The sequence below is a fragment of the Bufo gargarizans genome, chromosome 9 (assembly GCF_014858855.1).
Source record: "Bufo gargarizans isolate SCDJY-AF-19 chromosome 9, ASM1485885v1, whole genome shotgun sequence".
Taxonomy (NCBI): Eukaryota; Metazoa; Chordata; class Amphibia; order Anura; family Bufonidae; genus Bufo; species Bufo gargarizans.
This window is the reverse complement of record NC_058088.1, coordinates 21,489,172-21,513,598: the sequence shown is the minus strand read 5'-3', so window position 1 is coordinate 21,513,598 and position 24,427 is coordinate 21,489,172. Positions and strand designations below refer to the sequence as shown.

Below are 24,427 nucleotides of genomic sequence, written 5' to 3'. Positions count from 1 at the left end.
TTGCCCAGATACATAATATAAACGTTGGTCGAAATGGCCAATTTAGTCAAAATGGCCAATTTTGGCTTACCATCATCTGAAAATTATAAACTAATGATCACTGCAGATAAGGCTTGTACCAAAATTTGCACCAATTGTACAGCAATTTTCTTTCGTAAAGTCATTAATAGCTTCTCTCCAATGTTTTTGGCCTCATGTTTTTTGAGAAGCCATTTTGTATCTTGAACCAAAAATCATCCCAAAGAATCTTGTCCATTTAGTGGAACATACAGTGTCACAGAGGCTTTTATCTCAGTCTCTTCAGTAGATCTTAGGGAAATCCCGGGCTAGATACGGTACTAGCAGACTCTATAGAATCAGTGTACAGACCATTTGTAATGGCAGATGTAAGACTGAACAGGTTATGATGACCATAAATAGTGTATATTCTTCAGCCTTTCTTGCTGATTGTTCAGGGATTCATAGTTATTTTAATGTCTATAGAGGTAACCATATCTTCTGCATTATTCCTTGTAAGGCCCAATCATTTTTAAGGTACAAATTGGTTGCCTGATAGGGTCCTGTTTGGCGGCATGCAGTGACAGGTTGCATTCTATGTTCTCTCTGAGGAAAACATTTACATTCTTTGACCACTATAGGCTGTTGTATTCTATAGAATACATTTCAGATAAAAAGGGATTTCCTATTTTTCCATGAGCCTTTTAATTTCATTGTTGAACAGGAAATATGGGATCAATATGTGACAAAGCTCCAACCCCTAATTCATTTCTAGTGTATTTCCCAATTAAAAAATACAGATGTCCACCACAGAGCGATATCATATGTGTGACTGCTGTATTATTTCTATTAAGTCTGAAGGAACATAGAAATTTAGCACAAAGGTTTTGGTTGCAAAAGGAAATATAATACTTTACATTTATCCTAAAATCTTTTTTTTTTTTATTCTAGGGTCATCCTGGTAAAGAAGGTCCTGGAGGCTTCAAAGGCAACCACGTAGGTTTGATTTCTGTAACCTCATCTAAAGATGGCCATATACCTCTGTCAGCCGACAGCTCTTCATCCCAACCGCCCCATATACATAGATACTCAGTTCAGCTGAATGTGCATGTGTGTCGGGACAGTGGAATAAGCCTTTGCCAGACAACTTTAGCGGCAGCTTATTTCCCTTGAGAACAAAGAATCGGGCACAGTGTCAGACTGGGGTTCCTTAGACATATTATTAGTAAAGTCTAATAGGATTGATTCAAAGAATTAGACCTTAGCAGTATGAGATTGGCTCCAAAGGCAGCTCTGAATGGTTTTTTTTTCTGGACATTTTGTGCCCACTATCATATCAGAGCCTAGGCCTACTGGAGAATCCTCTGGCACTCTAGTAGGCCCGTTGGATGTTGATCGGGAAACTGGAAGTTCTCTGATCTTTTATTCCATGACATCTATCAAACAGATGTAGGCCGAACATCTAAAAATTAACTGGTTGACTGCTTCTGCGGGTTTGGTTGACATTAGTCTCATAAGTAGGACCACCTTTACTGTTTGTACTTAGTAGTAGGACCACCTTTACTGATTTCTTCATAAATTGTGGAATGTGCTCCAGGTGCAAAATTTGTCCATATTGTAGTTGTCTGAAAATTTGTGTAAAATATTTTTTTTCACTTGCAAATTCAATTGCAATTGTGTAAATGGTGATTACATGGTTAGCCGTCCATTTCAGTTATTGTAGAGTTTAATCAGTAATCTCTACAAGTAGTTTAAAGTAAATCTTACATCCTACTTATAAACCAGGCAACTGACAGTTTTGTTTTGGCCAACGGTTAATGTTCTGCCGATGGGTACATTAACATAATGGGATTGTTTTTTGTCCACTGAGCCATTGAAGAGCCCCCAAAACCTCCTTTATGACAGATACTCTTTCACCCAGTAATACCTTCTTCCTTCTTATCTCTTCAGGGTCCATCTGGTCCACAAGGTTCAATTGGTTATCCTGGACCCCGAGGTGTGAAGGTACTGGAAATTAAATTGATGAATTCATGCTGTTTGTAATTGTAATAAATATGACTAATTTACAAATAGTGATTAAATACTTTGTTTGTAGGTAACTATATGTTGCTGCAGGATCAACTTATGTGGTTAAAATCACTTGTAAACTATGTTATATCTATATATTTCATATTGTACAGGTCTGGTAGAATGAAAAAACTAAACCCCATTGAGGTAGTTGTTAAGTTGGTGTCATGTCATGTAAAGGGCAGAAAAATAAACCTTAACTCTAAATATTGAAAAAAAATTGAGCCATAGATCAATTACTTGAAAATGTTGTGGCTTTGAGACTATAACTTGGATAAGACCAATAATGGAAACCAGATTCCGAAATCTCAAATATGTTTACCCAAAATAAAACAAACAAGCAGATAGCTAAGGCTACTTTCACACTTTTTTTTATAAAGCTTCCGTTACTGATAATACAACCATCTGCATCCGTTATGAATGGATCTGGTTGTATTATCTTTAACATATCTTTAACATTGCCAAGAAGGATCCATCATTAACTCCATTGGTTTTCTATTGTGGCAGATTGTGGCAAAGAAAATGGATCCGTCCTCATTGACTTGCATTGGGGGTCATGCCGGATCCGTCTTGCTCCGCATCCCAGGACGGAAAGCAAAATACAACATGTTGCAGTTTGCTCTCCGGTCTGGGAATGCAACTAAACAGAACGGGATGCATTTTGGAGAATTCCGTTCTGTTCAGTTCAGTTTTGTCCCCATTGACAATGAATGGGGACAGAACTGAAGCGGGTTTTTTCCCCGGTATTGAGCCCCTATGACGGAACTCAATACCAAAAAACTAGTGTGAAAGTACCCTAATGCAGATAAAGCAAGACCTTGTATATGGCTATTGGAAACAGCTTTTGGGAGCTGGTTAATCACATGCTATGTTGAGGACAGGAGCTTCTTCAGGACCTTGCACAGTAAAAATAAATCGAGTCACTCACAACTTACCTATAGGTAGCAGTACAGTAAATGTAGTACAGGTAGAAGGCAGATCAGTACATGTAGTACAGGTATAGAGCAGTACAGTACATGTAGTAGAGGTGTAGAGCAGTACAGTACATGTAGTACAGATAGATAGCAGTACAGCATATGTAGTACAGGTAGAAGGCAGCACAGTACATGTAGTACAGGTATAGAGCAGTACAGTACATGGAGTACAGGTAGAAGGCACAGCACCGTACATGTAGTACAGGTAGAGAGCAGCACAGTACATGTAGTACAGATAGAGAGCAGTACAGTACATGTAGTACAGGTAGAAGGCAGATCAGTACATGTAGTACAGGTAGAAGGCAGCACAGTACATGTAGTACAGGTATAGAGCAGTACAGTACATGGAGTACAGGTAGAAGGCACAGCACCGTACATGTAGTACAGGTAGAGAGCAGCACAGTACATGTAGTACAGATAGAGAGCAGTACAGTACATGTAGTATAGATAGAGAGCAGCACAGTACATGTAGTACAGGTAGAGAGCAGTACAGTACATGTAGTACAGGTAGAGAGCAGTACAGTACATGTAGAACAGATAGAAGGCAGTACAGTACATGTAGTACAGGTAGAGAGCAGTACAGTACATGTAGTACAGGTATAGAGCAGTGCAGTACATGTAGTACAGATAGAGAGCAGTACAGTACATGTAGTACAGGTAGAGAGCAGTACAGTTCATGTAGTACAGGTAGAGAGCAGTACAGTACATGTAGTAAAAGTAGAAGGCAGCACAGTACATGTAGTACAGGTAGAGAGCAGTACAGTACATGTAGTACAGGTAGAGAGCAGTAAAGCAGATGTAGTACAGGTAGACAGCAGTACAGTACATGTAGTACAGGTAGAGAGCAGTGCAGTACATGTAGTACAGGTAGAGAGCAGTACAGTACATGTAGTACAGGTAGAGAGCAGTACAGTACAGGTAGTACAGGTAAAGAGCAGCACAGTACAGGTAGTACAGGTAGACAGCAGTACAGTACATGTAGTACAGGTAGAGAGCAGTGCAGTAAATATAGTACAGGTGGAGAGCAGTACAGTACATGGAGTACAGGTAGAGAGCAGTGCAGTAAATATAGTACAGGTAGAAAGCAGTGCAGTACATGTAGTACAGGTAGAGAGCAGTAAAGCATATGTAGTACAGGTAGAGAGCAGTACAGTACATGTATTACAGGTAGAGAGCAGTGCAGTAAATGTAGTACAGGTAGAGAACAGTAAAGCAGATGTAGTACATGTATAGAGCAGTACAGTACATGTAGTACAGTTAGAGAGCAGTGCAGTAAATATAGTACAGGTAGAGAGCAGTACAGTACACGTAGTACAGGTAGAGAGCAGTAAAACATATGTAGTACAGGTAGAGAGCAGTACAGTACATGTATTACAGGTAGAGAGCAGTGCAGTAAATATAGTACAGGTGGAGAGCAGTACAGTACACATAGTACAGGTAGAGAGCAGTACAGTACATGTAGTACAGGTAGAGAGCAGTAAAGCATATGTAGTACAGGTAGAGAGCAGTACAGTACATGTAGTACAGGTAGAGAGCAGTGCAGTAAATATAGTACAGGTAGAGAGCAGTAAAGTACATGTAGTACAGGTAGAGAGCAGTAAAGCAGATGTAGTACAGGTAGAGAGCAGTACAGTACATGTATTACAGGTAGATAGCAGTGCAGTAAATATAGTACAGGTGGAGAGCAGTACAGTACACATAGTACAGGTAGAGAGCAGTACAGTACACATAGTACAGGTGGAGAGCAGTACAGTACACATAGTACAGGTAGAGAGCAGTACAGTATATGTAGTACAGGTAGAGAGCAGTAAAGCATATGTAGTACAGGTAGAGAGCAGTATAGTACATCTAGTACAGGTAGATAGCAGTGCAGTAAATATAGTACAGGTGGAGAGCAGTACAGTACACATAGTACAGGTAGAGAGCAGTACAGTATATGTAGTACAGGTAGAGAGCAGTAAAGCAGATGTAGTACAGGTAGAGAGCAGTACAGTACATGTAGTACAGGTAGAGAGCAGTGCAGTAAATCTAGTACAGGTGGAGAGCAGTACAGTACATGTAGTAGAGGTAGAGAGCAGTGCAGTAAATATAGTACAGGTGGAGAGCAGTACAGTACACATAGTACAGGTAGAGTGCAGTACAGTATATGTAGTACAGGTAGAGAGCAGTAAAGCATATGTAGTACAGGTAGAGAGCAGTATAGTACATCTAGTACAGGTAGAGAGCAGTGCAGTACATGTAGGGAGCAGTACAGTACACATAGTACAGGTAGAGAGCAGTGCAGTATATGTAGTACAGGTAAAGAGCAGTAAAGCAGATGTAGTACAGGTAGACAGCAGTACAGTACATGTAGTACAGGTAGAGAGCAGTGCAGTACATGTAGTACAGGTGGCGAGCAGTACAGTACATGTAGTACAGGTAGAGAGCAGTAAAACATATGTAGTACAGGTAGAGAGCAGTACAGTACATGTATTACAGGTAGAGAGCAGTGCAGTAAATATAGTACAGGTGGAGAGCAGTACAGTACACATAGTACAGGTAGAGAGCAGTACAGTACATGTAGTACAGGTAGAGAGCAGTAAAGCATATGTAGTACAGGTAGAGAGCAGTACAGTACATGTAGTACAGGTAGAGAGCAGTGCAGTAAATATAGTACAGGTAGAGAGCAGTAAAGTACATGTAGTACAGGTAGAGAGCAGTAAAGCAGATGTAGTACAGGTAGAGAGCAGTACAGTACATGTATTACAGGTAGATAGCAGTGCAGTAAATATAGTACAGGTGGAGAGCAGTACAGTACACATAGTACAGGTAGAGAGCAGTACAGTACACATAGTACAGGTGGAGAGCAGTACAGTACACATAGTACAGGTAGAGAGCAGTACAGTATATGTAGTACAGGTAGAGAGCAGTAAAGCATATGTAGTACAGGTAGAGAGCAGTATAGTACATCTAGTACAGGTAGATAGCAGTGCAGTAAATATAGTACAGGTGGAGAGCAGTACAGTACACATAGTACAGGTAGAGAGCAGTACAGTATATGTAGTACAGGTAGAGAGCAGTAAAGCAGATGTAGTACAGGTAGAGAGCAGTACAGTACATGTAGTACAGGTAGAGAGCAGTGCAGTAAATCTAGTACAGGTGGAGAGCAGTACAGTACATGTAGTAGAGGTAGAGAGCAGTGCAGTAAATATAGTACAGGTGGAGAGCAGTACAGTACACATAGTACAGGTAGAGTGCAGTACAGTATATGTAGTACAGGTAGAGAGCAGTAAAGCATATGTAGTACAGGTAGAGAGCAGTATAGTACATCTAGTACAGGTAGAGAGCAGTGCAGTACATGTAGGGAGCAGTACAGTACACATAGTACAGGTAGAGAGCAGTGCAGTATATGTAGTACAGGTAAAGAGCAGTAAAGCAGATGTAGTACAGGTAGACAGCAGTACAGTACATGTAGTACAGGTAGAGAGCAGTGCAGTACATGTAGTACAGGTGGCGAGCAGTACAGTACATGTAGTACAGGTAGAGAGCAGTACAGTACACATAGTACAGGTAGAGAGCAGTAAAGCAGATGTAGTACAGGGAGAGAGCAGTACAGTACACATAGTACAGGTAGAGAGCAGTAAAGCAGATGTAGTACAGGTAGAGAGCAGTACAGTACATGTAGTACAGGTAGAGAGCAGTGCAGTACATGTAGTACAGGTAGAGAGCAGTACAGTACATGTAGTACAGGTAGAGAGCAGTGCAGTACATGTAGTACAGGTAGAGAGCAGTACAGTACATGTAGTACAGGTAGAGAGCAGTACAGTACACATAGTACAGGTAGAGAGCAGTACAGTACATGTAGTACAGGTAGAGAGCAGTACAGTACACATAGTACAGGTAGAGAGCAGTACAGTACATGTAGTACAGGTAGAGAGCAGTACAGTACACATAGTACAGGTAGAGAGCAGTACAGGAGAGAGCAGCACAGTACATGTAGTACAGGGAGAGAGCAGTACAGTACACATAGTACAGGTAGAGAGCAGTAAAGCAGATGTAGTACAGGGAGAGAGCAGTACAGTACACATAGTACAGGTAGAGAGCAGTAAAGCAGATGTAGTACAGGTAGAGAGCAGTACAGTACATGTAGTACAGGTAGAGAGCAGTGCAGTACATGTAGTACAGGTAGAGAGCAGTACAGTACATGTAGTACAGGTAGAGAGCAGTGCAGTACATGTAGTACAGGTAGAGAGCAGTACAGTACATGTAGTACAGGTAGAGAGCAGTACAGTACACATAGTACAGGTAGAGAGCAGTACAGTACATGTAGTACAGGTAGAGAGCAGTACAGTACACATAGTACAGGTAGAGAGCAGTACAGGAGAGAGCAGTACAGTACATGTAGTACAGGTAGAGAGCAGTGCAGTACATGTAGTACAGGTAGAGAGCAGTGCAGTACATGTAGTACAGGTAGAGAGCAGTACAGTACACATAGTACAGGTAGAGAGCAGTACAGTACATGTAGTACAGGTAGAGAGCAGTACAGTACACATAGTACAGGTAGAGAGCAGTACAGTACATGTAGTACAGGAGAGAGCAGTACAGTACATGTAGTACAGGTAGAGAGCAGTGCAGTACATGTAGTACAGGTAGAGAGCAGTACAGTACATGTAGTACAGGTAGAGAGCAGTGCAGTACACGTAGTACAGGTAGAGAGCAGTACAGTACACATAGTACAGGTAGAGAGCAGTACAGTACACATAGTACAGGTAGAGAGCAGTACAGTACATGTAGTACAGGAGAGAGCAGTACAGTACACGTAGTACAGGTAGAGAGCAGTACAGTACACGTAGTACAGGTAGAGAGCAGTGCAGTACCATGTAACTTGATGTACCACAGTGTATATCAGTACCATTTCTGGAAAATTAAACCTTTTTTTGAATACTTTCAAGTATTAAATATAAAAATCGCATAAACAGACCAAAACATACTTATATTCTGTAGTGTATTTGGACATTGCTGAATGTTTGCTTACTCCTTTGTCTTTACAGGGAGTTGATGGAATCAGGGGTCTTAAAGGGCACAAGGGAGAAAAGGTAACAGATTAATCTGTAATTATCCGTTGTCTGCTCAATAGCTGCAAGCCATTTAGATCCTCCTTCCTAATCACTTACAATTTTTTTTGCATAGGGTGAAGATGGTTTCACTGGATTCAAAGGAGATATGGGTGTAAAGGGTGACAAGGTACAAGTCAAAATATATTTGCCTAAAATCAATGATTATATTTAAACATCACATCGAGCTATACTCCATTAACTTAGGCTACTTTCACACCTGCGTTCGGTGCGGATCTGTCTTGTATCTGCACAGACGGATCTGCACCGATAATGCAAACGCTGGTATCCGTTCAGAACGGATCCATTTGCATTATTCATTAAAAAAAGGTCTAAGTGAAAGCGGATCCGTCTTGACTTACATTGAAAGTCAATGGAGGACGGATCTGTTTTCAATTGCACCATATTGTGTCAGTGAAAATGGATCCGTTCCCATTGACTTACAATGTAAGTCAGGACGAATCCGTTTGGCTCCGCATCGTCAGGCGGGCACCAAAACGCTGCAAACTGTTTTAGTGTCCGCCTCAAAAGCGGAACGGAGACCAAATGCAGCGAAATTGATGCATTCTGAACGGATCCTTATCCATTCAGAATGCATTGGGGCTGAACTGATTTGGGCTTTGGGCCACTTGTGAGAGCCCTGAAACGGATCTCACAAGCGGACCCAGAAACGCCAGTGTGAAAGTAGCCTTAGACTGACCATACCCATTAAAAAGCTGTTGGGTTACGAGCATTTTGCTATCTCCCCTCATTCATATGCATGGTTGACTCTGCCATGTTTGCATGTTCTCCCATTAGAAGGAGTGAACCACTGCCAATATTTCTTTTTTAGGGTGAAGGTGGAGTCCCAGGGTCTAGAGGAGAGGATGGGTCTGAGGGCCCAAAGGGAAGATCTGGTCCTCCTGGTGATCCAGGACCCCTTGGATTGCTTGGTGAGAAGGTGAGATGTGGTATTGTCTGGTGTGTGTTCACAATCAAATAGTACTACATAAGGCAGCCATTAAACATGTATTTTTTGTCTTCCAGGGCAAACTAGGTGTTCCCGGCCTGCCAGGATATCCTGGGCGACAGGGGACAAAGGTGAAGGAGAGTTACAGGGGAAAATGACGGGTGTGCAGAGCCCAGAACTGCAGTGACTCATGGTCTACTTACCTTCTGTTGTTACAGGGATCTCTCGGCTTCCCAGGATTCGCAGGGGCCAATGGAGAGAAGGGAGCACGGGTATGATAACTATTAATATTTTCAAACCTATGCCAGGGTTTTCTCATGCTCAACATTTATTTTAGACATCTTGGAACTTGCCTCGTTCCTTATCCTGATCAGTCTTTGCTAATATCACTGCCCAGATTAGTTCTGTAAAAATATCATATTAAAAAAAAATCTAAAATATTTTACTGGTCATGGAGCATCATTATTCCATTGCTATGGCTCAATGTTATTCATCTTGTAGTTTTTGTGATGCAGAGCTCCAAATCTCCGGTAGAAAGAGATTTCAAACATAACATGCTGGCAACCTGCAGCTGCCACTATGGGGAGAATAAGAGCTTGCAGTGAGCTCTGCAGCTCCCTCTAGTGGTGCTTTCAGGCAGTCAGAAAGTTAAGTTTCTATGTCTATGAACTGGATTTCGGGTTTTGTATTAGGAAAATACAATCATACAATCATTATAGATGAAGAAAACTGATCATAAAAAACTTGTACTCGTCACTTCGCTTGATCTCTTTAGATTAAGAAATGCAAAATTCTGTTAAAAGGGAAAATTTTTACTTTTAACAGTTTATTGTTATTGCTAATGTATAAAGTTTTACTTTCTGCTTTTTATTTTTAGGGTCTTTCTGGAAAATCAGGCCCGAGGGGAGAAAGAGGACCCTCCGTAAGTAATTTGCTGAATAATCCTTTCCATCTCATCTATATAAAGTTTCTCTTTCGAACCTTTTATATAGCCGCTTTTTGTATATATTCCACCAGCTATATCGGACAACCCGCTATAATCATCTTGATCTTTCCTTATTTTAGCTTTTTATAATTTATCTTTTTTTATTCCCAGGGTCCAAGAGGTCAAAGAGGACCCCGAGGCGCCACAGGGAAATCAGGACCAAAGGTTGTGGAATAGGATCAACAATTTTTTTTTGTATCATTGTGATGATTCAGCCTGTAAAGTATAGCTATAGTATTTGTATGTAATGAGGAGTAGGGCCTACCCTATAGATACTCCCCTGCCGGAGTGCAATTTGTGAAATTGCACCAATTAATCAACTTACTTTACAGTTATACAATAGCAAATAATGAAAAACGAACAAAGGAGCAAAGTCAACTGATAAAATGTAAAATCTAAAGGAGACCCAAGATAGTATTTGCCTATAGTCCTGATGCTATAGATTGGCCTGATAAGTAGGTAAAATCCCTAAAGATCTCTACAACACAGTGTGCATTTTGGGTTGGGTTGTGTTAGAGCTTTTCTGAATTGATTGATGGTTTATGAACCAAGTTGTCCTGAACTTTATTTCTGTAAACTTAAAATGTGGACAAGAGTCGTAGCTGAAGAAGTAGTTTACATCTCAGAAATCTAGAATAATTAAAGGCAAAATTGTACCCTCCCCAAAGTGTTAACCACCATTAATGAACATTCAGTGATGGTTGTTCATCAGTATTACTCCAGCGTTCAGCTCAGTGACATTATATGTGTAGGTAGTCATGTTGTTTGCCTGTGACCTGTTCAGACCGAAATAGTATATCCAATACATACTGACTTATTATGTCCCCTCCTCTAGGGTACATCTGGAGGAGATGGTCCTTCTGGTCCACTCGGAGAGAGAGTAAGTCCAGATCTAAAGCCAACATATCGTCATAATCCATTTTTAAATACTTTATAACCATCTCATAGTTTCCTTTTAGCACTTGTATATTAACTAACTGTTCAGCTATCATTCTACCATTTATATTTCTGCTTTGCTCCCTTTTCCATCTTGGCTCTATCCTGTTTTTATCATTGATACATGTATTATCATTTATTTCCTCCTGAATTTCCTCTAAGTTGCCTTCCTGTTTTTCAGGGTCTTCCTGGACCACAAGGCTCTAATGGGTTCCCTGGGCCTAAAGGACCCCCTGTAAGTACATTTTAAAGAACTTGCCACCAACTTTGCATAATGTCCGATGGACTACCATTAGGCTACATTATTAATGTAGTCATGTGTCCATATATTTTGGATAAAAGTTGCCTAAAACAACCAGTTTTGACCTATACAAGTGATCTGACTCACTTTTACGCACATCACATGTCTAAACAAAGGACTATGGCTTAAGGGCCCCATAGACATTACAGTGTAGTCAGGCAAACCCGCCAAGAATGGCAGGTACAGCCAACAGTCTAATGTGAATTGGAAGCTACCAACTCTCCCCCAAGAGATGATATCCGGGAGAGAAGCATAAGGTGAATGGCATATTTTCACCCAAGCCTTTTGTTCTCCTGGGACATAAGCCACCACCAGAGGTGTCTGGCAGCAGCGTTTTCCTCTATCCCCACTGACGGCACATACACACTTGGCTGAACAGAACGTGTATGTGTATAGGGGAATAGGGAGGGAGTCGGGAGATGTTGTAGTCAGATTAACGATTGTTCATGCAACAGCTATTGTGGCCGGAAAAATGGTCAATATTTTTAAATCGACCACACAGATGGAGTCCCATTTATTAGAATCAGCTAGTTTTGCGGATAACATGTTGGGCTCTGTGGAAAATTGCCCATGTGAATACACCCATTGAATTTAATGAGTTAGTGTTGAGTCTGGGTGCTGTGTGTTCTAAATTCAGACAGCACCCACATGGAAATATGGTTTGTGTGAAAGCTGCCATAAGGTATCTGCAGCGCTCCTTTTTTTTTTTTTTGCTAAGTAATAGCGCAGCATGATAGAGGCTTTTTTATGGGTGTATATAGTCTATTAGGATCATCTGTCCATCCAAGCTTTTTCTCAGAGGTCTCTGTTTATGTAAAACTATCCAGACCTAAAGGCTTATTCCCATCTCAGACATTGGCATGCCACCAATGTCAGATAAGTGCAGGTCCTACCTCTAGGACCTATTCCTATATCCAGAACATGACTCCCCCCCAAGTGAAGGAGGACACATCACTCAAGTGTGGCCGCCCTCCATTCACCACTATGGGAGTTCAGGCAGTCAGGCATGGTGAATGAAAAGGTGGCCCTATATGCCCAGTGCGCTCTCCATTCACTTCACCCAAAATAGCTGAGCATGCTCACTTGGCATTTTTCAGAGGTATCATAGAAGTGGATGGGAGCACACGTACATTCATGGTGCCCTCTCCTTCATTTTGGGGGGCCTGTTATGGATTTAGGAGTGGGCCCCAGAGGTGATATGCCATCAATACAAGATAGGTAAAACCCTTTAAATATTATCTCCTTTTTTATCACTTCAAGTCCCAACTAAAAATCTAGTTACTTCTGGTTCTGAGATGACCAGTGTTCCTACATTGTAGACCGTGTGTCCAGGGTAATTGGACAATTGCAGCTATAAGACCAAATCTATTTGATTAATTGTCAGCCAAGTAGGCATGTTTTATGTTGAATATATAAGCTGCTCGAATTCCTGGGATTTCAGAGCAGTCGGAATTGTATAATTACTGGAATAGTTCATCTTGGAGAAGAGTTGGGGTCAATTTTCTCATAGAATTTTGTTTTGCCCTAACGGGCAAGTGTAAATTGAAGTAAAAATTTTTTTCAGAGGAGAACCAAATTCTACAGGAAAACTGCCCCCCCCTTTTTCTTATCTTGGTAAAACAGAACCTTCCTATCCTATCAGATATATGATATGGCAGATGGGACAGATTTCAATTTGATCAATAGCCATCTTACAGTCCAGTTTAGATTACAATTGGTCTGTGGGTAAAGACAGCGGTTATTGCCATGCAGTAGTCTGCTAGTAATGTCTGGTCCTCCCCCACCTGCCTCCTGTCCACTGTAAGGGGGCGGTCCAGACTACACAGTCAGACTACAGACAGCTCCAAGCAGGAGGAGATGCTGTGGGAGAAAAAGTACAATCTGTTTATTGGGGGTTTAAGATCCCTTTTACAATAAGTGATTTTTAACATTAAAGGCATTGACTGAGAGAAAGGGGTCTACTATTTTCATTCAGGCACAGCTCGTTCGTGGGTTGTATGTTTGGTATTGCAGCTCAGCCTTATTTGACTGGAGGATGAGCCCATAGCAGCCACATATGTTACTATGGCAATTGTTCCATTTTTAGATTTAGAGAACATTATTATTTCCACAGGTCATTTATTCTTAGATACACGCCAGTTTCTGGCATACAGTACATCTGTTGCAGATTCAGTCGCAAAGGGGATTTGCGGCTGAATCTGCCACTTTTCCCCACCCATGCCACGCCTCCTTTTTAGACATGGCGTGAGGGGGCAGGCCCATCTCATTTATCATTTTCTATGTCTGTTTTAGGCATAGAAAATTATCTAAATTAACGCCAGCAAGGGAGCTGGCTTAGATTTAGGCCGGCAGTGCATGCGCCTAAGTTCTGTAGAGGCGCCGGCATCATGTGCCAGTGCAAGGGGTATTAAGACTGGCGTCTAAAATGCCGGTCTCAAAAAATGACCACCATTATTTCTTGGTATGTCCTTTTATAAGATATATATTTTAAACTATAAACCACCCTCTGTAATGTTTCTTACTTAGGATAACATAATCACTACAATGCCAAGAAACAGAAAGTACTCAGATAGAAAAAGGATCATCTGCCATAGTTGGTTACTATAGATACATAATATCATGGATCCCGTAAAAATTGAATACTTCACCAGAGTGATTAGAGCCTTAATAAGAAAAAAACTGATCACTGAGTGTAATCGAGAGGACAATTAAGTAATTTCTTCTACTTCTTGTTCTTGTATAGGGCCCTCCAGGAAAAGATGGGATCCCAGGACATCCTGGACAGAGAGGAGAAGTGGTGAGTATTGGGGTTTCTTGTGGGGTATGCTATACAAGCCTCTGACAGTACCATTTAGAGCTATCACATTACTATCATATAATGTAATATCTTGTTTTTTTGTAGGGTTTCCAAGGTAAAGTGGGAACTACAGGACCTCCTGGTGTTGTGGGACCACAGGTATGGTATATCAGCACATATTCTTATACATCTCTCTTAAAGTGACCCTATGGTTCAAGAAACTAAATTCACATAACTCTTACAAGATAAGCTTCTTTTAATCTTTTTAATGATTGCAGATCTGCTAATTCTCAAGCTCCTCTTCTGACATCCAAGATGGCCGCACCTCTTCTCAGACTATCTGGTGCACAGTGTGCATCGGTAGCCCAAGACACTTCTTACATGTCCAGCTCCACACTTGGATTGGTCAGTACTGTTCACGTGAGCAGTGCTGGCCAACTCAACGGCATCAGAAAGTGTCTTGGGCTACCAAATACACAGTATGTATCAGGCATTCCAAAAAGTAGTGCGACCATCTTGGACGGCAGAAGAGGAGCTCGGGAATGGATAAAAAGGAGTTCACCATGTAAATATTCTGTTCATTCCCCAGTTAATGTGATTTTTTTCTTGAACTGGACGGTTGCTTTAATATACTGAGTGGTGCATCGCATGAATTCTGTCTAAATGTCTATTTTTGAATAGGGTACCCAAGGTGAATCTGGACCTATGGGCGAGAGAGGACACCCTGGTCCTCCAGGACCCCCAGGAGAGCAGGGCTTGTCTGGCTCATCTGGTAAAGAAGGTACTAAGGTGAGCAAATTATGACTTCTGTTTTCAGTTCCATACCAAGATTTTTCTTCATTTGAACAGGCCAGTATATTATTTGTTCTCACATGCCATAACGGAAAGCTGTTATTCTACATGACTTACTGTCCCGATACATTCTAATCAACTTTCTTACACAGGGAGATCCTGGAACGGTCGGTGTCCCTGGAAAGGATGGCCCAGCTGGTTTGAGAGGATTTCCAGGAGAAAGAGGCCTGCCGGGTACACCAGTGAGTACTGACCCGTGCACTAACCTGATGGATGAATGGTGGAAAGCATGCATTTCTGAGAAAAATTAAGAAATGCTGTATATGATATGAATCATATACAGCATTTACAACCTAAGATACACATGTGATACACAGTCTATATGATTTAAAGATATATCAGTAGCATGTTTAGAAGGAGACCATTCCACTGACTATAATACACGTACGGGAGGACCAGATTATGCATTCTATGACAACATAGGAATATATAGCATGGCCTTAAAATGTAAGATACATTTTGTTGAAGGGCAAGAAGATATGCTCTTCATCTGGATCAGATATATTTATGGTCTGATCAGTTATTGATGGATAACAGCAAATATATATATATATATATATATATATATATTTAAAGAAGCACCACCATAAACTATTATGTTATTCACTGTACTAGGTATTTAGCTTCCATTTTGAATACATGCCCCAAAGAAGCAACACTGCATGTAGATTTTGCTGCAAATCTGTCACCATGGAGAATCTCCAAGACGTTGTACATTTTCTTATTGTCTTTTATGTTTAGTTGTGTTGACTCATTATGTAAAATCACTAAATCATTATTTTTCTTTACTTTTTTAGGGTGGTCCAGGTCTGAAGGGTAATGAAGGTCCAGCTGGTCCCGCTGGTCCAGCAGTAAGTTCACATCTCATACAATATCCCTTCAGTGAAGATGAATACACATTAGATTAACACTAGTCAAATCTACCGATCTTGTCTTATATATTTGACGTTGTCTCAACTTTTGAAAGACGGATTGGCCATGTTGAATTTTACATGCCAGATCCTTTTGTTCTCAGAGGAATTACTTGTGTTTTCTCCCTTAGTACATATACATTCTTGGCAGACCCAAGAGTGTATATGTATGGGTGGGATGAGAGAAATAATTTGACATATATCCCCCTTTACATAGGATTGCCATGGGTTATAGCTCACTCTACATTAGAGTCTGTATATTTTTACATGGTAGAGATCGGTTTGTTTCTGATTTGGATATGGTTACATATCTCCAAACATACAACCACTTTAGTTTCGAAGAGATACTTAATACAATCACTTATTGGTAAAAATACATTGCAGTGGTTTGTCGTTTGCACATCTTTTTTCGTCATTGCTTTGACTGTTTTTGTCATATTGTTCAGTCACTGGATGCATTTTATCTTTAGGGATCTCCTGGAGAAAGAGGTGGACCAGGCCAAGGTGGACCAATCGGGCCCCCTGGAAGACCAGGCCCTCAGGGACCTGCAGGCGGTGCTGGAGAAAAGGGTGTTCCCGTATGTATAAACCTGGGTGGGCATGACGTCCATATACATTTAGTACATAGAATATTTGTCTATTATTTCTATGTTGAGTCACATATTTTACGAGTTGCACCATAACGCTTTGTTGTCCAGCACATGCTATTTGCTCCCAGGACACTGGTGAAGTTATAACGCTATAAGTCAATGTCCCCATCTGGACATGAGGGGCACTCCTGTCCCCAGTGTACCATTGAGGTCCCCATAGATTATTCCATGAACGAGTGGACGATGGCAGAGATTAGATACAGTATGGATTTCATTCCGCTGTATAAAGCAGTAGAAGAATGTTTCATGTTTGCATATTGTAATACATTCTCCATGTTATTCTAGGGGGAAAAAGGTCCCATTGGCCCTGCAGGCAGAGATGGAGTGCAGGGACCTGTGGGTCTTCCTGGGGCAGCCGGACCTTCTGGAATTGCTGGAGAAGATGGGGATAAGGTAAACTTTGTTTAAATGTCCTGTTGCTTTCCCTGGTGTTCCATGTCTTGCATTGTAATTACTTATTATTATAAAGTCCCTTCGACTATGCAGTGAATCATTTTATGACCCTTCCGTTTCATAAGCAGTATCCCTAATATTTTCAGCCAATAATATTCCAGCGCTGTTGTTGACCTTTGTGTCGCTGTACATGTGTTGGTGACATATATTGATACATGCAAGGTTGAAATCTCCCCATAGTTAGCACAAAGTTTTTTTTTAAATTTAATATATGTTGTGTTATCTATGTCATTAATGCCTGGAGTGCGTAGAATTGACGCTGCTTATGACGTTGTGATTTTGCAGGGTGAAGTTGGTGAGCATGGACAGAAAGGAGGCAAGGGTAACAAGGGAGAACATGTAAGTATCTGGACATTTTTTAATGACTAGGAACTCGTAAATCATCATCGTCATACAGTTTGCTAAACCTACTAAAAGAATCATAGCATGTGCCCCCCAAGGTACACCTAGGCAGAGAACCTAGGCGTATTGTGAGGACCTCAAATACAGCCCTTGACTCCATGAAATGGCAGCATACCACATATACTCAAGGGGGAGGCACACATATACACTTAAAGTGCTAAAAACAATCTAAAATGATGACCTCTGAACCTAAAGATTTTAGGCAAAATGCATGTTGAGGGAACGAGGACCACAGGCATAAAAAAGCCTATACATATACACAAACATACAACAAAATTAGTAGAGATTGGTAAAATACCAAAGTGCCCCCATAAAGGGGTTGTGCAAGAACGAAAGGGGTTTTGGCAAACTTCCCCTTATACACACTTGGCCAGACCTGTAAAGGGAAGCTTAATTACCTGCTTCCCGGTGCTTGCTCCCTGCTCCGTCTTCTCCCGGCTACGCTAAGCTCCCTCACTGAAAACATCCAGTTGGACGTGGTTGCAGCCAAATCACTGGCCACAGTAGTGAGCGGCTCTTCTTACGTCATGACAAATGATCACATGAAGAAAGAGGATCCAGTCACCGCCGCAGGCAGTGTCAAATGGGATGTTTTCATTGAGGGAGCCCAGTGGTACATCGTAGGCCAGGAGGAGACAGAGTCTGATCTTTTTGGTTGTGTAGATCACTCAGGGTACAGGATTTGTATCCTTAATGGGGCAGCTGCACCATATCTTAAGGAATATGCTTTAGAAATGTCTTTTGTCGAGATAAGGACATTTATTATCCCTTCATTCGTGCTTTACATTTTTTCTTCTTGGGTGATTATATTATATTTACATTTTCTTTTGGTCACTATTATAAAGCCAATGCTCCTTTCATATATTAGATAATATTTTCAGTAACTTTTACACTTTTCACATTAGGTACATAAGTTATATACTTCAATAGACTTCATTGCAGGGTCTTCAGATTATTTAATGTTAATTGTGTGTTAGTTTGTACATTTATTACAGTTTTATTGCTTTTTATGGCAATTGTTAGACATTGAGGCCATGGAGTCTGATGTACCGCAAAGATTCCCTCCACGTAATGAGACATTGCTTTATAGTATTACATTTATGGATTTTAGTGCAGCAATTTATATAGTCTTGGGGGGTTATTTACTGTCCAGAAATACGCATATTAGGCATATTTCTGGCGCAGATTGAGGCGCAAATAACCTTCCTAATAATCTGTGACATTTTCCCGCTCACGCTAGGTCTACAATAGTGGGTGTGGCGCGGGCGGGGAAGGGGATGGGCAAGGAAGCCGTCTTACATTTAGACTTATGCTGGATCCGCCGAAGTTATGGAGAGACCTGGGCCTCTTCATAACTTCGGCGGATCCTCCGCCAGCTGTGGGGCTTTATTAAGACGGGCATCTAAAACGCTGGTCTTAATAAATGAACCCCTTAGTGTTTTATGTCTTTTATTTAATATTCTAAAGCATTATAGGTTTTGTCTATAGATACTGTTAGAACCACATAAAGGCTACTTAGACAATTCTAGAGAAGACAAATTTATTTTGTGTCAATTTTTGTCATTAAAAAAATATGAATTAAAAATTTCTTTTTTTCCAGGGTCCTCCTGGTCCACCTGGTCCTATTGGGCCTGTTGGACAGCCGGGTACTCCAGTAAGTAATTTTTCAGATAAATTAGATAAAATCCTTATATCATAATGTCTGAAAATGAAGCATTTTACTTATCTTCTGTAAAACTTGAAAATACATTTCCATTTTTTTAATTGCCATTTAAGATGGACTGTTTTTTTGAATGACAAGTAAAACTTTTCCCTCAATGACTTTGCAATATTGTCATTAAAAATCGGTTATCATTAGTTAGTTGTGTCTATGGACTATCTGTTAAATTTGACATGGAGTGCAATATTTAACCCTCTAATTTATACTGAAGGTATAGGTTGAACCTTTGATGACAGTTTTTCAATGATGAAGGAAATCTGTCAGCATTTCTTCCCTTTGAAAGAAAAATCTGAAAGACCTAGCCTCAAAATCATTCCTAGCGACATTGTAAATTATGCTCAAGGGCATCCTCTGCTAATACAAAGTGCCAGTCCCTCCCTTAGGGCTTGTTCACATTTACATTAGAGGCTTATTTCGGGGCCTCCATGGCAGATTACATCCAAAAGATCAGACTGAAAAATCCTGCATGCACCTGAATAAAAAAACAAATAGACCCCATCATAGTCAGTGAGGTCCGTTCATCTCCATTCGTTTTAGTTATGTGCCAGATCAGGCACTTCCATTAATTTCATTGATTTGCTTCTCTAACCCCGTAGAACAATGGAAATGACTAGTTCATATGCTAACATACATTTTATCCTGTAAGACTCCTGGACCAACACGTTTCCACCGCATGCTGGTCTTACTCCTGGTCTGATCAGTGATAAGAAGAAACTTATAGAATCGTCTAGAGGACCTGTGAACTCCTTTATGTATATAATGAGGAAAAGTAGTGACAGGTTCAAACATCAGACACTCTTCAAAAATATGCCTATATCAAGGAGCAAGTGAACACAACTTTTTGTATTCATAACCCACAGCATTGCTTCATCTATCACAGATTTTCTCTTCAACTTTTCATCTATTAACAATTGGTATACGTTGCGAACAGTATTAAAAATAAACGAGACTACACATTAGAGAATTAAATTAAAATATTTGTTCCACATTTGCTAAACGTTTCTTTAAAAAAGAGTGTCGTGCTTATCTCCGTTTAAAATAATAGAAATCCCATCGTGCTTTACAGGGTACTTCAGAATATGACTCCCGAAACCTTACATTTTTTAAACACATAAACATTCTGCATATTCACATTATATGTACAACTGTCTCCTATGCTGTATAATTATTAGGGTGCTACATGGTAGTTTTTGAAAGTATTTAGTGCCAATGGTATCCACAGACCTGGATCTGGCTTTTACTAACCAATTTTGTGCCTTTTTTCAGGGTGCTGATGGAGAACCTGGCCCACGTGGACAGCAAGGTATCTTTGGAGCAAAAGGAGATGAAGGTACCCGAGGTTTCCCAGGTTCCCCAGGACCCATTGGACTACAGGTGAGATGTATGGGACTTCTAAATGGGCACTAGTAAATTCTTGAGAGAGCACTGGCTATTAGTAAGGACATTGTCGGAAATGCGTCAGTTGTTTGTGTGGGCTCTAGGACATGGATTTTTAACATGCAATCCATAAAAGCAAAATAGAAGATTTTTGGATGACGGACCTTTCTATGTCCCTTTAACAATGCATTGTTGTTCTCAGATACTTCTAAAACTGGGTAATATGCCAAGTAATTGTTCTGGCTTTGGGGTAGTTTGTACTATTTCTATAACTAGTTGTGGCCAACAACTATTTTATGTGATGTAGATAGTTTTGCTAGATTAGAGGGAGTGTAGGAGCAAGTGTTGTGTTGGTTTGACTTGATTAGGAACTGGATGATGTAGAATATGACCAAGGGGTGGCTGACTCAAGGAATGCTTTAGATAGATAGGGTGTTAGATAAAGTGATCTCTGCTACATCCGTACAGTACATCCTAATTATCACCTCTACATTAGGCTGTATTATGTAAATTCATCTGTTATCCTTCTGCGTTTCAGGGGCTGCCCGGTCCATCTGGGGAGAAGGGAGAGACAGGCGACGTTGGTCCTATGGTGAGTGCGGTCAAGTAATGAACAATGTCACGTATCACTGCGTCTCTGATGAATATCACAATTATATATTTTCTTCTATTGTTACTCAGGGCCCACCAGGGCCACCTGGACCTCGCGGACCAGCAGGACCTAATGGAGCTGATGTAAGTTATTACTAGTTGTGGCCTGTATGTCTGTCCATTCTGTGTTAGTGTCAATATGGCTATAATCATGTAAGAACAGCTTTCGTTAACCTTGTATTGCTTGATATACCACATCATAGTGCAAGATGCATTACTATGAGATTCTTAGCCACTGTGTTACCCTAGTCTGCCATTACAGCGTCAACCCTCTGTTTATTCATCTAAAGTATTTTAAATAAGACTTAAGATTTTTGTATATTCAAAAAACAAAATGGCAGTAACTACATTTTTCTTTAATATGGAGAAACAACCAGCTAAAAAACTCAGACAGTAGTACAGTTAAGCTGTTCATGCTCATAAATTTTTCCAGAAGTATTTTAATCATGTGAACATAGCCCTAAATCCAGTGAAACTGCCCCATATGTATTGGGGCCTCCCATACTTCCCTTGACAGGAGATATCTGAGAATAAGATGGATTGGGAATTTTAGATTTATACGTATACGTTTTGGTAGTGGTCTGTCCTCTATCCCTCCGTTGATATAAAGATGTATGCTAAATTGAGCTAAACGTGCATTTTCATGGTGGAGTCAGGTGGACAGTATTACATGTGTATGACACTGTATCTTCAGCTGAGTACATGTTGCCTTTATCCATTTGAAGTCTTTTAATGATTGTGTTGCTCTTTGTAGGGGCCTCAAGGTCCTCCTGGTGGAATAGGAAACTTGGGACCACCGGGAGAGAAGGTAGGTCTCTTTTATTCTTGGAAAGGTAGTTCTAAAAATAGTTTGTCCTTTGGTCTTACATAAAACTGGAGATTAGCCATATAGAACAGTTTTGTTAAAATACATTTCCTTTTGTAACATTTATAGGGAGAACCCGGTGAAACCGGAGTCCCCGGTGTCCAGGGTGAACTTGGACCTAAGGTGAGTGATTAAGGAATGTGATCTTTTACTTTTGGTCTCATCTCTGATATGAAGTTCACTGTGGAGATCATAGGAAATTGTTCTTTAATAATTATATGTTGCCAACTGTTCAAATTTAGCTGTAATCATGATGTGAACAATAAATGTGACCTGGCTCTAATGGAGTATTATACATGAAACCTCTTTACCTGTTTCTTTTCTTTTCAGGGACCACGTGGAGACAGAGGTGAAAAGGGAGAGTCTGGGCAAGCAGGTGATGCTGGACCTCCTGGAGGAAAGGGACCTGTTGGTGATGATGGACCTAAAGGAAACCCAGTAAGAATGTAGTGTCATAGAAACAGGCAAACGATTCAGATATTCATTTGTGAAAGTTCTAAAACCATTATCAAAAAATTAAATAGACAACCAGCAAAACAGAACATTATTGAGTCGCATGCAGGTGTATGAATTATATGAAGTGTGGATATTGATCTCATATCACTCAAATTTGCCAACATTGTCTGAGCAGTGGGCCTTCATCAGTTAGGACCCCCAACCAATCCACTGAATAAAGAATGTGCAATGGAGGATAAAGTTCAGAGGGCCATTCGGCTTTACTTCTACACAGCTTTGCTGTGTTGAGCTGGCCATGCACACTAGATCTATGTTGGCAAAGCCCGGCAATTTTGGCAGATTTGGCTAACCATATATTGTACATGGTGTTCCCTTCTAAGACCAAAAGGATTGGGCAGTTCTCCAACACAAGTCCAACATCGGGGGAGATAGGGATTGGGTGTGTTGTATTTCAACTGCCTGGTCATTTTTTTCTGGCAGTGGCTTTCTTCCCTCTCCCCATCCACTGCATATGTATGATTGGCCGAGGATAGGAGGATTGGGAGAGATAGCTTCTGGCCAACTGGGTGCTCGGCAGACAGTTATTTCACATCTATTGCCAGCTTAGGAACTGCAACACATCCCCATCCCCAACAATAGAGCTGTGTGGTATTGAATCAGTGAATAGCTGCAGCCCCCTTGATTGTTGTGATTAATGGGGGTTCCAATGATTCATGACAACTTACCAATATCTCATCAATGTGACAAATGTCTATTTTATTAAGGCTTTAGTCCCGAAAATTGAATTTTATCTTAAAATGGCTTTTACACTTAATGGTGTCCAAAGGTTGGCATTTGATGGGGTATAACTATATAAATAAATATACCCCACACCGATTCTGCTGCCTGTATCTTCCTGGGGGTTTCTGTATGGGTGTATTAGCTCAGCAAGAGAGAGAACTTTCTAGACTTCATCATACACAGCTCCCTCACTCTCCTGGGCAAGTCCGGTTATTATGGCTGAAGTATAGAAATTACAAAGTTCATTTTTGGACCGTGCAAGGAAAACTGAGAAATTAGTTTCAGTGTTGGTCCAGTCAGGAGCTCAAAAATGGTAGGTATCTCAGTACCTACAGGGGATGTATTTTCTTCAGATCTTGCTACTTGACTCTTCTTTAGCTCAGCACCATTAGGGCAGAGCTGTGATCTGTGACTAGAGTTTAGCTACAGTGCATACAGGGATTCTGAGACGGTCTGAGACACACCCACTGCCTCGTCATTGGCTCAGGCTGCTGCTCTCTCCCTCCTCTCTGCTACAGCTCTGCCTCGTCAGATTGGCTGCTGTTTATAAACACAAGCGCGCCATAGGCTCGTCAGGAAGCTAGTGCATGAAGGGATGATTTTCATCATAGGAAGGGCAGAAAGATTATATAGTACAGGTTACTAAACCATCAATGAGAAATTAAGATTATCAGGTAACTGCCACACTTATACTGAAGCAAATAAGCCTTAGTAAAAAAGAGCCTGGAGGATCACTTTCAGTTTTTCCCTAATTCAGTCGGCTGTTTCCTAGCAATATGACTTCACTTTTTCATATTCACTTGGTAGGAAGACCATTTTAAGATAGACCTAAACCTTAGATAAAAGCTGGTTCAAAATAGGTGGCTTAGGCTAGTTTCACAATTCGGCGGGCGGTTCCAACAAAAGTGTGCTAGAGTTCTCCGGATCTGGCTTAGCTGGATGGTGCTGCGTGCCCACTGGACCCCATAGACCGTAATGGAATCTGGCAGAAATCAGGCCAATCTACACCAATAGATAAATTCTGGGATTCAGCCAGACAAAAATCACTGCACTGCAGTTTTTGTCTAGCCGAATCCTTGGATTTATCCCAGGAAGTGTCCGATTCTCACTGGCTAGGCCAGATCCGGAGAACTCCTCTGCCAGAACAGCCTTCCCAATTGCTTTAGCGCAAATTTTGCCTTAGTTAGTTGCCTTAGACTAATTTGTCCGAC

General features: G+C 40.8%; 1 protein-coding gene across 1 annotated transcript in view; it reads left to right on the top strand.

Annotated features, from left to right (window-relative positions):
• COL11A2 (collagen type XI alpha 2 chain) overlaps nucleotides 1-24,427 on the top strand; it is a 132,028-nt gene that overhangs the window by 94,580 nt on the left and 13,021 nt on the right. The window contains exons 27-52 of the mRNA XM_044305311.1: nucleotides 949-993; nucleotides 1,948-2,001; nucleotides 8,069-8,113; nucleotides 8,208-8,261; nucleotides 8,964-9,071; nucleotides 9,158-9,211; nucleotides 9,299-9,352; nucleotides 9,958-10,002; nucleotides 10,177-10,230; nucleotides 10,901-10,945; nucleotides 11,183-11,236; nucleotides 14,046-14,099; nucleotides 14,205-14,258; nucleotides 14,781-14,888; nucleotides 15,044-15,133; nucleotides 15,749-15,802; nucleotides 16,333-16,440; nucleotides 16,798-16,905; nucleotides 17,251-17,304; nucleotides 18,968-19,021; nucleotides 20,354-20,461; nucleotides 21,003-21,056; nucleotides 21,146-21,199; nucleotides 21,870-21,923; nucleotides 22,050-22,103; nucleotides 22,311-22,418. Of these exons, the coding sequence (XP_044161246.1) occupies nucleotides 949-993; nucleotides 1,948-2,001; nucleotides 8,069-8,113; nucleotides 8,208-8,261; nucleotides 8,964-9,071; nucleotides 9,158-9,211; nucleotides 9,299-9,352; nucleotides 9,958-10,002; nucleotides 10,177-10,230; nucleotides 10,901-10,945; nucleotides 11,183-11,236; nucleotides 14,046-14,099; nucleotides 14,205-14,258; nucleotides 14,781-14,888; nucleotides 15,044-15,133; nucleotides 15,749-15,802; nucleotides 16,333-16,440; nucleotides 16,798-16,905; nucleotides 17,251-17,304; nucleotides 18,968-19,021; nucleotides 20,354-20,461; nucleotides 21,003-21,056; nucleotides 21,146-21,199; nucleotides 21,870-21,923; nucleotides 22,050-22,103; nucleotides 22,311-22,418 (1,728 nt within the window). The remainder of the gene's footprint in view (nucleotides 1-948; nucleotides 994-1,947; nucleotides 2,002-8,068; nucleotides 8,114-8,207; nucleotides 8,262-8,963; nucleotides 9,072-9,157; nucleotides 9,212-9,298; nucleotides 9,353-9,957; nucleotides 10,003-10,176; nucleotides 10,231-10,900; nucleotides 10,946-11,182; nucleotides 11,237-14,045; nucleotides 14,100-14,204; nucleotides 14,259-14,780; nucleotides 14,889-15,043; nucleotides 15,134-15,748; nucleotides 15,803-16,332; nucleotides 16,441-16,797; nucleotides 16,906-17,250; nucleotides 17,305-18,967; nucleotides 19,022-20,353; nucleotides 20,462-21,002; nucleotides 21,057-21,145; nucleotides 21,200-21,869; nucleotides 21,924-22,049; nucleotides 22,104-22,310; nucleotides 22,419-24,427) is intronic.